We start from the raw sequence: 13299 nt of genomic DNA, 5'->3' as shown, positions 1-13299 counted from the left end.
TAACGCAAACAGTCAAAATGTCCTGGGGCGAATGACTGTTTGGTGGTCAAAGCCCCGTAAACAAAAAAAAGTCAAAATGTCATAGAGTCAGAAGTCAAAAAATCAAAAAGTGAAATCGATAAATTAAAGAGTCAAAATGTAATAAAAAGTCGCAAAGTCCAAAAGTCAGGTTGAAATGTAGAAAAATTGCAAAGTCAAATGTAGAAGTAAAATCAAAAATCAAAACCAAAGTTAAAAGTCGTAAAGTCAAAAAGTTGAAGTATCGAAGAGTCGCATAGTCGTAGAGTGGAAAAGGCGACTGTCAGAAAATCGAAATTCCAAATCCAGAAAGTCAATAATTTAATAACACGAACAGTCAAAAAGTCACAGAGTCAGGAGTCAAAACGTCGTGAAAAAAAGAGTGAAGAGTTGACAAACGTCAAAAATTAAAGGTCAAGATCGAAAGGACTATACGTTGTTTAGAATTAACAATCGCTAATTACGTTAAACTTGATTGTTAGAATAACGGTGGAAACACTTCCCAAATAATAATTTGGGTTTTATTACACTTTTATGCTAGCATTTAAGACCAAAATTGGTCATGAAAACCGCCATAAGAGTACAATAAAACTCACATTGTTGTTTTAATTGTTGGTTTTAATGTCACCATGAACCATGATTATAGACTGTTTCGAAGCAATTCTTGAAGTAAAAATATGTTAGTTATCTATTCCGAATGAAGATTGTTATTTTTTTGGAATTTTTTATTTTTATTATCTCACAACAGAACGCGCGCGGCATTATTACGTTTATTTATTTCCGTGTATTACTTCCGCTGTGGGTCGGTCATTCATACATTCTAGATATAGGTCTACGTTCAATGTTAGATTGCAGCAACAGTAAGCCGTTTGCTTTCTTGTTTAAGCTGAGAATGATTATGCCATCTGGGGGCATCTATGCTTGTCTACTACTTGAAATGATTGTCGGATAAAAAATCGGAACTTTCACATAAAAATAGTCCTAAAGTAAAATATAGAATCAACAAAATCGTCTCAACGTAATAAGTCAACGCAGTTCCCTAGGTATGTTCACAACAACTTATTATTGTAATAGTTCTGCTCTCCTGTTTTTTAGAAATAGCTTTAGTTTTTCGCACTGTTTATCTACATCTTAACAATTGCGCCAGCACGCTGATACTGATCTTTTTTGTTTTTTTTTGTTTACGCGGCGTCACAACATCAACTACTACTACTAAGAAGCGTTACTTTGACGGCTTTGGCTGTTTATTAGTTAATCTTGATTGGTTTTTTGTTTGGATCTAGTTTTGGATAAATGGTACTTTTGCTATCTCTCGCTCATCGTATTATGTACAACGCGTTTACAGTTTTACTGGGAAAAATATTTACCTGTTTTTTTTCTCTACAGAATGCGACTGTGGAAAAATAGCTGATTCTCACTGTTTTTCTACTTTCAGTAGGATTTGTTTAGTTTTTAAATTTTTACTACTTCATGACTATAATGATGATGTTTCATTTGGTTGGCTTATAAAGCGCAGTTTTTATTTTTCGGAAGTTTTATCGGATGTTTCCGTCAAACTTGAAGACTTTGATGCTTCTCCGTTGCTGCTAGTGGGTTTGCGAGTCAGAAACCAGCACTTCATCGGTTCCGGTTTGCCTTTCATTACCACTGGTCCCCGGTATTCCAGGTGGAAGGATGGATCATGATTGATAGGATCGCACAGCAATCTGAAAGCAGAATGTGGGTGTATTATTCGAATGTTCACATTAAACTAGTATTCAGTGGATAGGATTATTCGCCATAATTGATTGAACTTCTAATCAGATAAGATGCTGCTGAAACTTTAAAAATGACTAAGAGTAATATGAAACATAAAACACCTTAAGTGGTGAATGATCCTCTGGGTTAAAACCACTCTAATAAAATAAATAAATAAAAAACCTTCGGAAACCCTTTGTAAAAAACGGCAAAATTGCAAAAACATGTCCGAAAAAAGCAAAAAGAGTTGAAAATAAAGTAAAAACGAGGCATGTTGTCTCCTTTATGCAACAAGTAAAAAGGCAAACAGTCGGAACGGCGAAAAATTGAAGAGTTGAAGAGTAGAAAGGTCGATAAGTTGAAAAGGCGAAAAATCGTAAAGTTGAAAAGCAGGAAAGACGAAAAATAAACAGTCGAAAATCTAAAAGGTTAAGCTTCAAAAATCAAAAGTCCAAGTTGAAAAGTAAAAAAATAGACAAACACTAAACAAAGAAAAGTCTAAGTCAAATCATTAAAAAGTTCAAAAGAGAGTTTAAGAAAAGTTTAGGTCGAAATCGAAAAGTTAAAATGGTAAAAAAATGTTAGAGTCGAAAAAGGAAAAATATAAAAATTGGAAAAGTTAAAAAATCAAAAAGTTGAAATGGCGAATAATCGAAAATTTGAAAAGTCGTAATGTCCAAAAGTTGAATAATTCAAAAAGTGTTAAAATCGAAAAGTCAACTTAACACAGAGTGGGAAATTCGAAGTCGAAATGTTGAATAATAAAAAAAATTGAATAGCAGAAAAGTTGAAAATTCGAGTCGAGTTGAAAAAATAAATTAAAAAGTTAAAACATCGAAAAATCCAAAAGGTTAAAAGAAAAAAAAAGAAAAAGTAAAAAATGATTATGATTTTTTTTGTTTTTGATCATACATAGTCACTTTAACAGCTTGGGTCAATCGTGACTTCTGTAGAGTTGGGATTTGAGCCCGGGTCCTCGACGTGAGAGGCGTGAATGCCAACCACTACACCGGGATTGACCCCCTTAATGAAAAGTTAATAATGAGAAGTAAGAATGGAAGAATGAAAAATAATGGAAAGTGCAATAAGTAATGAAAAAAGGTGGCAAAAAGACTTCAAAAATAAGGCAAAGAGAGACAAAACGTAAGCAAAAAGATAAATAATCAAAAGGCAAACAGCCGGAGCAATCAGGTACCGAAAATTTGAAAGGGTAGAAAAGTCGATAAGTTGAAAAGGCGATAAATCGTAAAGTTGAAAATCGGATATCCGAAAAATCCAGCTTTAGAAAATTTGAAGAGTCCAGCGTCGATAATTGTGAAGTTAAAATCCTAAAGCCTAACGTCCAAAATCGAAAGCCAGGAAGTGAATAGCTAAAAATCTGAAGTCAAAAGTCAAAAATCAAAAGGCAACAGTTAAAAGTCAATGGTAAATAATAGTCAATAGTTAAAATTCATTAGTCAAAAGTCACAAGTCAATAGTTAGAATAGTCAAAAGCCAAAATAAAAAACCAATAAATTCAAAAAGTTGAAATGTTGAAAAGTCAAAGAGTTAAATAGTTGAAAATGGAGAACTAGAAGAGTTGAAAAGAAGAAAAGTCAGAAAGTCAAAACAACTAAGGCTGTGAACCATTTCGCGAAATTTTTAACTTTTTGGTTACAATTTGATATTTCGATGGTTTTTCGAAAATAACCCTGCTCGGCAGCATGGTTGGTTTTGACAGTTCGATGGTTCGCTTCTGAGAGCCAATGAGATATGCCACAGGTGAGGAAAGAGCTTCGGTGGGTTTCACTGATTTTTCCTTGATTTTTTTTCACCAATGTATGGATGTTTAACATATAACAAATTTGTTTATTCAACCCGAAAGGAAATAAGATAAATTGTATCTATCAAGGAGTAAATGAAATCTATCAATAGGAGCAAATGAATACCAAAAATTCATCCAATTACAACATGGACTGAATAAATAAATTCGCTGTTATAGAAACATATTTTCATCCTCATCTTATATATGCTCTCATTGAGTAAAACGGCTATCAATCTGTCAAATATGAAATGGTTCGCATTCTGAACTGATTTCAACCACTCGAGGAGAAATAACCATCGAACTGTCAAATTTTAACTAAAAAGTTAAAAATTTCGCGAAATGGTTCACAGCCTAAAAGTAAAAAATTAAAAACTTAAAAATTAAGTCAAAAAATCGGTCGGAAAGTCAAAAAGTCGAAGTTGCTGTGAATAGTTGAACTTCGATAAGTCGAAGAATCGAGAAATCGAAAAGTCGAGAGGTTGAAATGGCGAAAAGTTGAAAAATCAACTCAAAATCAAAAATAGCGGCAAGCCGCAAACTTGAAATGGTCGAAGAAAAATCGTCAAGTTCAAAAAGTTGAAAAGTCGAAAATTTGAAGTTAAAAAAATTTAAAAGTTAAAAAACAATTACCTACAAAGCCGAAGTTAAAAATTCGAGGCTCAAAAGTCAAAAATCAAGAGGAGAAAACAGCGAAAAGTCAAGTCAAGAGAATGAAAAGCGAGGAAAAAGAAATAAGCAACGAGAAGTGAGCAGTGAATAGTAGGAATTAGGCAGTGGTATTGAGAAGTGAGAAATGAGTGGTGAAAATTGGGTACTGAGAAGTGAGTATTGACAAGTAAGTAGAGAAATGAGAAGGGAGTGGTAAGAAGTGAAAAATGATTAGTGAGAAATGAGTAGTGAGAAATGAGTAGTGAGAAATGAGTAGGGAGTGGTGAGAAGTGGAAAGTGAGAAATGAGAGAAGTGAGTGAATATTGACGAGTGAGAGAGAAGTGAGAAATCAGTAGGGAGCAGTGAAAAGTGAAAAGTGAGTAGTGAGAAATGAGAGAAGTGAGTGAATATTGACATGTGAGTAGAATTGTGAGAAATGAATAGGGAGTGGTGAGAAGTGAAAAGTGAGTAGTGAGAAATGAGAGAAGTGAGTAAATATTGACAAGTTAGAAATGAGTAGGGAGTCGTGAGAAGTGAAAAATAAGTAATGAGAAAAGAGAAAGGTAAGTAGTGATAAGTCAGTAGAGAGAAGTGAGAAATGAGCAGTGATTAGCGACAAGTGAAAAGTAAGTAGTGAGAAATGAGACGAGTAAGTTGTGATAACTAGAGAGAAGCGAAAAATGAGTAATGAGTAGTTAAAAATGAGAAATAAAAAATAATTAATGAGAAGTGAGTAGTGAGAAGTGAGCAGTGACAAGTAATTAGAAGAGAAAAAGTAGTGAGCAGCGAGAAATGAAAAGTGAAAAGTACGTACCGAGAAGTGAGCAGTGAGTAGTGAGGAGTAAGTGACGAGAAAAAAGTAATGAAAATATATCCGTATGTCTCGTGTCGTATTCCCAGTCATTAGACCTAGGAAAACGGATAAGCCTAGACAGTGTTCACTTCTAAGTGATTTTATGGTGGGGACTTGTTTCACCACCACTGTGGGTTGGCGTTTCCGACGGCCAATAATACTTACGACCTGTGGCCGTCTTGCTCTGAATCATCAATGGAAATTCCATTAATTGTTTTAGCTATCTAATGCGACGATGGCTATACATTCGATAAGTATGAATCGAGAAATCGAACAGGTGAACAATCGCCAAGTCGAAAATTCAAATATTTGAAAAGTTTAAGTCGAACAATCTTAGAGTCGACAATTCGACTAGTGTAAAAGTCGACCAGTTGAAAAGTCGCAAAGCCGGAATGCCGAAATGTTCAAAAATCAAACAGCGGAAAAAGTTAAAAAGTTACAAAATTGAAGAATTGGAAAAAAAGATTGAAAAGTTGAAAAATCGAAAAAGCAAAATGCTGAAAAGTTACAAATTGGAAGCTCAAAAGTCAAAAGCCAAAAGATAAAAAGGCGACACTGTCAAAAGTCTGTGCAAAAGTGAGAAAAAATGAGAATGATAAGTGAATAATGAAGAATGAGTAATGACACATGAGAAGTGAGCAGTGACTAACGAGCTGTAAGTGTTTGTTGGGCAGTGAAAAGTGAGTAATGAGAAGTAAGCTGTGAAAAGTGAGAAATGAGTGGTAAGGAGAGAGAAATGCATTGCAAGTAGTGAGAAAATGAGAAGTGAAAAGTAGGTAGTGGGAAGTGAGTGAGAAAACACAACTGTATGCCTTGTGTCGCGTTCCTGATGGTTATCAGACCTACTAAAATAGATAAGCCTTGACAGATGTGACAGATTGGCACTTCGCGCTGGCAGATTATCCGCAACATTTGCGACTCCTGGTTGTTTTGGCAAGAACCATCGCTGGAAATTTCATTTAATGCTTTAACGGCCTACTGCGAACATGGTCATACATTCGGGCTAGTGTTATATTTGGACTTTTATAGACTATGTTGGTTATGAACGTTCAAAATTGGATCGATTTTTAAATTTTGATTAATCACCACCTTCCTGAAAGTGCAGCCCATCATCAAAAGTTACGTCTAGGTTTAGGTTCTTTTAAAGTTTGCATTCGAAACTAATCGAACATTGGTCGAATGAAATTGGCACGGAAGTTTAACAGAAGCATGTTGTTGATAAAAAGCAGCTAATGGAGGAAATAGAAGCTGATTCATTCGGAATCTGCACCAAGGTTGGAAGATTCGTCGAATTAGACCCAAGGCGATAAGTATAAGTATAAAGTATAAAGCAGAACATACGTTTTGCTGAATAGGACTAAGTTTTGAGTTTTCACCTAGTAGTAAAATAATATTTTTAAGCCTTATCCGATGAGTCATTGTTACTTAGAGCTTCAACGTTTCAATAATGATATAACGAAAAATTCAATATGCAAAGATTAAATGAATGAAAATAATGTTAATTTAAAAATCAGCCAAATTAATAGATATCAGTTTGTTTTCAAACTTATTTAGCGTTTGATAGGCCCCCATTTGGCAAACGATATCCGTTTATCTGTGTAGGCCGGAAAATTAGGAACAGGTAAACGTTGCAAATAGGAAACCTCTCAGCTGTGGGACCGTCTTATGGATAGGTTAGGTACCGTCTAACTGAAAATATTATCGGACCAGGATAAAAGGTACATCGAAAAAACACATTGTTGATAGGAAATCCCCCGAGGGATTACGCAGTATTTTGTTTCAGTTTATTTCTAGTTGTTCTTTGTAGGGACGACGGCCGACAGTTTCGGTATGGCTTATACTTTACCTTTTCTTTTAGAATGTCGCCTCCCCCGATCAATAATAGTGGTTTAACTATTTTTTTCGTTAAGTGTGTCCCCCACTTAGTTACTATTCTTAGCAATAAAGTTTGAAAATTACCCGACAACGTAGGAAACTTGGAGTGCAGTTCTTCATTGGTTTTGTTTCGATTTGGTTATAAGGGAAGCCATTGTAGGCAAGCAATCATATAATCTGTAATGTTCGTTTTTTCACACATGCATGTGTTCGAAGCAAACTGAAAAATGCCAACCTACCTAGTAGGCATTGGAAAAAAGGGAATCGATTACTGTCGTTCTAACCGGAACGGTGTAGTAGGCTTCGGACAAGGTAATTAAAGTTTTCCCTTTAGTTCCTCCGCGACAGTCAACTTAGTCGTTCGGTGTTTTGGTATGCGTGTTAATGCTGCAATCCTTGCAGCAGCAGTTATCAAAACTTTCTTCACAATCTCAAACGGCAACTAGAGCCGCCAGTTCGGGAAACGGAAATTAATATTTGGAAAAACTTCATCGTTTGGTTTAGTTGGGGAGAAGCGGGCAAAATGGAGTACGTTTTCGATGTGTTTTTCGAAGAATCGTTCCTGGTGATGGAACGCAGCGGGCTAAAAACGCGCAGCGGTCGACGGGACGTCATTGACCACTTGAACTCGGTGATTTCCGGCTGCATTCAGGGTCGGCAGACGGCCAGCGTACAGCTGGCGGTCGGACTGGCCGTAAAATCGGCCATCGATTACCATCGGAAGATGAAGAGTGACAATTTCAAGATTTGCATGATGGGCAAGTACCACAACGTGCTGTACATTGCGCTGCGGATCGCTTGGGATTGGAGCTTGGAGGATTCGGAAGTGATCGGGACTTTGCTGGGTAATTGAATTACGAATCTGCTGGGTGCATGTTATGATATTTGATTTGTTTTCAGAGGAGATTTACGGTTGTGAAAAAACATTTGAAAGAATTTTTCTGGGAGCCCTGTTTGGATCGACTGCGCCTCACTTTATTGCAGGCTGGAAGAGCGACTTCAAGGATCAGGATGAAAACCTTCGAGCTTTGGTATTTTTTCTGCATCATGCTGGACAAAGCAAATCGTGTTTTCTAAGCTATTCGTATGCTTTCCACGATATGGTCCCTAAACAGTAGGTAGAGTCGTTAAAATTATGAACTTTTGATTAATACTTTAAATTTGTTCTAGATTCATAGACATTCCTATAGAATCATGCGGAAAAGCGGCCCCTCTCCGTGTAGCTATTCAAGCGTCTGCTCCTGATATTCTAATGATTCTTTTACGGTTAACAAACTGAGCGAACTTGAAGGATTTCTATTCTAAACTTTTTCATCTTGCAGCCACGGAGCCGACCCGAATCCTGACGATGGCGGAGCTTCTCCTGTCATTAGTATCCTGGATAAACTACTCGAATACGAAAGCCGTGCCTATCCTTACCAGCTGGTCTCCTGTCTTGACTTGCTACTCCGTTGTACTATCATGGTTGAGCTGCCCTACAAACCACATCTCTTCCACGTACGCAGGGAAATGTTCGAAACCAAATATGCCGTGCTCTTGCAAGACAAGATTATCTCTCCAAAGCAGGTCTTCGGAGTTCCTTCCCTAAAAGCAATATGTCGCTGTCACGTACGCAATCAGCTTCGGGACAGCTTTCAGCTTCCACGCGGAATCAACAAGCTTCTCGTTCCACGTAAAATTAAAAAATACATAGACTTACTCGATTGATACAAGTCTCCCCTAGGTGGGGCAGTGTACTTACTTGTATGTCGTTTCGCTAATGTTGATCTTCCCGTGGACGCCGGTAGTTTCCGTTCGACTCGTCAGGTTGACCGTGTTGCCAAACAGACAATAGCGAGGCATCCGATTACCTATCACGCCCGTTACCACCTCACCCGAGTGAATACCGATTGTAATTTTCTAGTTTAATAAAAGCCATTAAAACCGTCATCCGGATTTGTTTGTTATTTAAATTAGCCACTAACTTACCAGCGACTCGGAACCCATCTTAACATTCCGTGCCATATCCATCATATCCAGGGCTAACCGGGCAATGCATTTCGCATGGTTTTCGCACTCGTCCGGCAGCCCGGACACGGCCATATACTTATCTCCGACGGTTTCCACCTTGTAGATGTTTGAATTGCTTTTCGAGTCTGTCAGTTCGTCGAAAATCGTATACAGTTCGTTAAGCATCTTGACGATTTTCATTGCACCCTCGGCATCCGTGTTGGCGGCGCAGTACTGTCCGAATCCGACGACACCGGAGAACATCAGGGTTACGGAGTCGTACCGCTTCGGGGCCACCGGCCGCTGATGTCGAAGCTCGTTGGCTACCGTTTTCGGTAGGACCGAGTACAGCAGGCGATCCGTTTTCTGTTTTTCACTTTCCAGATCCCGATACGTCTGCTGAAGTCGATCCGTTAGAATCTCCAGGTTGGTCGTCAGTTTGTATTCGGCTTCGAACTTTTCGGACAGCAGCACCAGATCGCGAGAAGCATCGTGCAGTGGGATGTCCGAGATGTGAAGGCCTTTTCTGTGGGAAAGAACATTAGAATTACACGAATTTATTGGTTAACCAAGGAATGCGAAATACTTGGTCAAATCATCCAGATTCATCACACTGGGATAACATTGGAAAAGAATCAGATCCGATTCCGGGATGTACATCATTTGACCCTGAAAAATTTTTTTTTGTTCAAAATCATCCCCTTTCTAAAGAGCCAAAGCAAACAAACCTTCAGCCTCAGGTAGCGCTCGCTGATGGACATTACGCCCGCCTTGGTCTTGAGCACGTAGATGGTGTTGATGTGTGCCAAAATGTTTCCGAAGCTAAGCTGCAGGTGCGGCCGAACCGCTTCGAAAATGGCCATCAGCGGGCAGTTGGTTTCGGAAATCCTGCGGGAAGGTTATTATACAGAAGGTTATATGATCAGCCTATAGCTTGTGGGAAGCCATACGAATGAATGGCGGCGTTTTCAACCTACTTCGGTATAACACGGGACACCGATTTTCCTGCTTGTACGATAGTTAAATCACGGTTGAACATCAGGTGGAACGGGAACGCCTTGCAGAAGGTGGTCGGGGAAATCATTGGCGCTGGAAATGGATGAAATCGTTAGCTGGAGGAGGTGTGTCCGTGTGTAGTTCAGTTAGTTTCTTTTGCATTTATATAATTCTATTTGAAATGTTGGGGCACATGAAATCACGTAGTGGATAAAAGTTTAGGACGCTCACTGATGAGATGTGTGAGAATGTGAGATGTGATGAGAATTGCTAAAACTTTTTGAAAAATCTGCTATTGCTATGGTGTTTTTATAAAATTGGTTTTGAACCAACAGCAATCAGAGTGTTAAACTCTTTTTGGTACTGGTGTAACTCACGTAGTAGGCCATTCGCTATGCGTGCGAAACTGTGCTGAAGCGAAATAGGGATTTGTTAAAGAGTGCAAAAGATAGACAATACTTTGCACAAATTTTCACAACACTCCGGATGGACAGTTCTATGAGAGTATCAAGAGATAGATTTGTATTATTATAGGGAATATTAGCGACAGTCAAAAATGTTAATTTTTAGTCAATTGTGGAGTTCCAAATTGTTGATTGAAGGTTGCAGTATTCATTCAAGAGGTGAAATGGTTATGCTTCGGAGAAAAATTCAGGAAGAATCCGAAAATAGTCCAAGAAGTTCAAACAGAGTCTAGGAAGAGTCCAGGAAGAATTTAAGATGGGCCCAAAAACGGTCGAACAAGAGTCAAAAGAGAGTTCAGGAAGAGTCCAGGAAGAGTTCAAGAAGACTTCGAGATGAGCCCAAAAAGTGTCGAGCAAGAGTCAAAGCAGGGTTCAAGAAGTATATAAAGAAAAGTCCAAAAAGGAGTTCAGGAAGAACTCGAGAATACTCTAGGAAAAGTCCAGGAAAAATTGAAGAGGCATCCAATAAGAGCCTAGGAATAATTCAGGAAGAGTTCACTAAATGCCCACGAAGAACCAGAGAAAAGTTCCAGGTTGTTTTCAGTAAAATTCTGAGAAGAGTCCATGGAGAGTTGAGGAAAAACCCAAAAAAAGAGTCCGAGTCTGGAAGAGTCCAAGAAGAGTCCAAAAAGAGTTCAAGAAGATTCCAAGAAGAGCCCAAATAGAGTCGAACTAGAGTCAAAGAAGGGTTCAAGAAGTATCCAGGAAGAGTCCAAGAAAAGTCCAAAAAGAGTCCAAGTAGAGCCTGTAAGAGTCTAGGAAAAATTCAGAGAAATTCTGAAAAGAGTCGAACAAGAGTTAAAGAAGGGTTCAAGAAGTACCCAGGAAGAGTCCTGGAAAAGCTCAAAAAGAGTCCAGGAAGGGTTCAAGAGAACTCCAAGATGAGCCCAAAAAGAGTCGAGCAAGAGTCAAAGCAGGGTTCAAGAAGTATCTATGGAAGAGTCCAAAAAGAGTTCAGGAAGAGTTCAAGAAGACTCTAGGAAAAGTTCTGGAAAAATCCAAGAAACATCCAATAAAAGCCCAGGAATAATGCAGAAAGAGTTCACAAAATGTCCACGAAGAGCCAGAGAAGAGTTCCAGAAGATTCCAGGAGGTTTTCAGTAAAAATCTGAGAAGAGTCCATGGAGAGTCCAGGAAGAGCCCAAAAAGAGTCCAAAAAGAGTTCAAGAAGATTCCAAGAAGGCCCAAAAAGAGTCGAACAAGTGTCAAAAAAGGGTTCAAGAAGTACCCAGGAAAAGTTCAAAAAGAGTTCAAGAAGACTCCAGGAAAAATCCAAGAAGCATCCAGAATGAGCCCAGGAATAATTTAGAAAGAGTTCACAAAATGTCCATAGAAAGCTAAAGAAGAGTTCCAGAAGAATCCAGGAGGAATTCAGTAAAAGCCTGAGATCCCGATCAGATGATTTTAACAAAAATATTACAGAATTGTAGCTCAAGTTGATATTTCTATCAAACTTTATTATAAATGTGATAGAAAAACCTACGACACACAAAATGCTCTACCAAGATTCTATCTCGTTCTGTTACTTATAACACGCTTTGTTACAATTTGGTTATGAAGCAGGACAGAGTACTGATTTTTGTAACTCATCTTGATATAGCAAAGCCATGGGTATAAACGTTCTGCTAAGAACTTGTCCCTTCTTTATCGACAGACTTCGCAGCCGGTTAATAGAGTACAGGACAGCTACGGGGCTAGTGCAACGATCCTACTGTCTCTATCTAGCAGCACCGCCTAGCCGAGATTCGAACACACGACGATTGGCTTGTTGATATAAACTGGATCAAATTATAACATATTTTGATATATTTGTGATATGACCAGAGTAAATTTTGTTACAATTTTTGTTATTTTAACTACTAACGAGACCAAGTTTATGACAAAACACTAAGGAGATTTTGTTATAAAATACTTGTTATTTAAAACTCATCCTCATCCTCAAAACTCGTTTAAAATTCCATCCTCATCCATTTGATATTTTCCTTTGATCGGGATGAGTCCATGGAGAGTCCGAAAAGAGGTTAAGAAGAGTCCAAGAAGTCTTAACAGAGTCTAGGAAGTTTTCAGAAAAAGTCCAGCAAGAGTCCAGAAAGAGTCCAGAAAAAGTTCAAAAAGAGCCAAAGAAGAATCCAGGGAGAATTCAGTAGAAGTCTAGGAAGTGTCCAAGAAGAGGTAGGAAGAGTCTAGGAAAATTAGTAGAGTTCAAGTGGAGTCCACGAAGGTACCAAAAAGACTCCAAGATGATCCCAACAAGAATCGAACGAGAGTCAACGAGAGTTTCCTGAATTGCGGACAGTACAATCATACTGCAGGCACATCTCTTAAGTACCACTTGTATTACAGGCGATGTGGAAGAGCGATATGTGGCGCTGGTTTCGTGCTGTTCGGGAAACATCTAACCAATGTGAAGGAAGGGTTTTAAGAGCTTCTTGAGAAAACATACGAAGAATCAGTCTAAAACAGTAGGAACGTGCGTTTCTTCAGGGTACCAACAATTTTAGTTTTATTCTACACTTATGGTAGGTTTTATGACCAACTTTGATCATAAAAACTGCTATAAGAATGCAATAAAACCTTCTTTGTTCTGTATACTTCTTTGTAATACGACTGAAAGTGAAATCAACGAGGCAGATACGGTTGAACATTCAGCTGCTGTCAATGGAAAGAAGTACTGCGGAGTACCTTCGAAACAAGGATGATCAGAGTATCGAAGATCAAGTGAAGTAGATTCGGAATGATTAGTGGAAGCTCATCTATGGCGCTGTCGGTACCGAGAGTGCGAGAAGTTTTGATCCTAGCTTTGACGGTTATGCCTGGCGGTTCCACCAACCTGACCAACGAATGGGAAACCAAATTTATAATGTGCTTTCCTGTTCATCACTTCCTGTTCAAACGGACGTCACGTACATCACCA

The 13299-nt window shown here is 38.4% G+C and overlaps 2 protein-coding genes across 2 annotated transcripts in view; one reads left to right on the top strand and one right to left on the bottom strand.

Annotated features, from left to right (window-relative positions):
* Positions 1-1537: 1537 nt before the first annotated feature.
* LOC128746313 (guanylate cyclase soluble subunit beta-1) overlaps positions 1538-13299 on the bottom strand; it is a 51722-nt gene continuing 39960 nt past the window's right edge. Inside the window, exons 5-10 of the mRNA XM_053843362.1 lie at positions 9903-10014; positions 9654-9813; positions 9512-9594; positions 8905-9451; positions 8678-8835; positions 1538-1724 (exon numbers count right to left, since the gene is read on the bottom strand). Of these exons, the coding sequence (XP_053699337.1) occupies positions 1538-1724; positions 8678-8835; positions 8905-9451; positions 9512-9594; positions 9654-9813; positions 9903-10014 (1247 nt within the window). The remainder of the gene's footprint in view (positions 1725-8677; positions 8836-8904; positions 9452-9511; positions 9595-9653; positions 9814-9902; positions 10015-13299) is intronic.
* On the top strand, positions 7460-8643 carry LOC128743156 (uncharacterized). The gene is made up of 4 exons (XM_053839684.1): positions 7460-7781; positions 7837-8050; positions 8107-8202; positions 8259-8643. Exons 1-4 carry the CDS (start codon positions 7460-7462, stop codon positions 8641-8643), a joined length of 1017 nt encoding a protein of 338 aa, XP_053695659.1.

Source organism: Sabethes cyaneus, chromosome 1, assembly GCF_943734655.1.
Source record: "Sabethes cyaneus chromosome 1, idSabCyanKW18_F2, whole genome shotgun sequence".
NCBI classification, from domain to species: Eukaryota; Metazoa; Arthropoda; class Insecta; order Diptera; family Culicidae; genus Sabethes; species Sabethes cyaneus.
This window is presented reverse-complemented; position numbering and strand designations above follow the sequence as displayed.

Excerpts from the sequence above, each read along its gene's own strand:
- LOC128743156 (XM_053839684.1), top strand. The coding sequence starts at position 7,460 with ATGGAGTACGTTTTCGATGTGTTTTTCGAAGAATCGTTCCTGGTGATG. Across the intron at positions 7,782-7,836 it reads AGTGATCGGGACTTTGCTGG|AGGAGATTTACGGTTGTGAA; the intron begins GTAATTGAATTA and ends ATTTGTTTTCAG. Across the intron at positions 8,203-8,258 it reads ATTCTAATGATTCTTTTACG|CCACGGAGCCGACCCGAATC; the intron begins GTTAACAAACTG and ends TTCATCTTGCAG.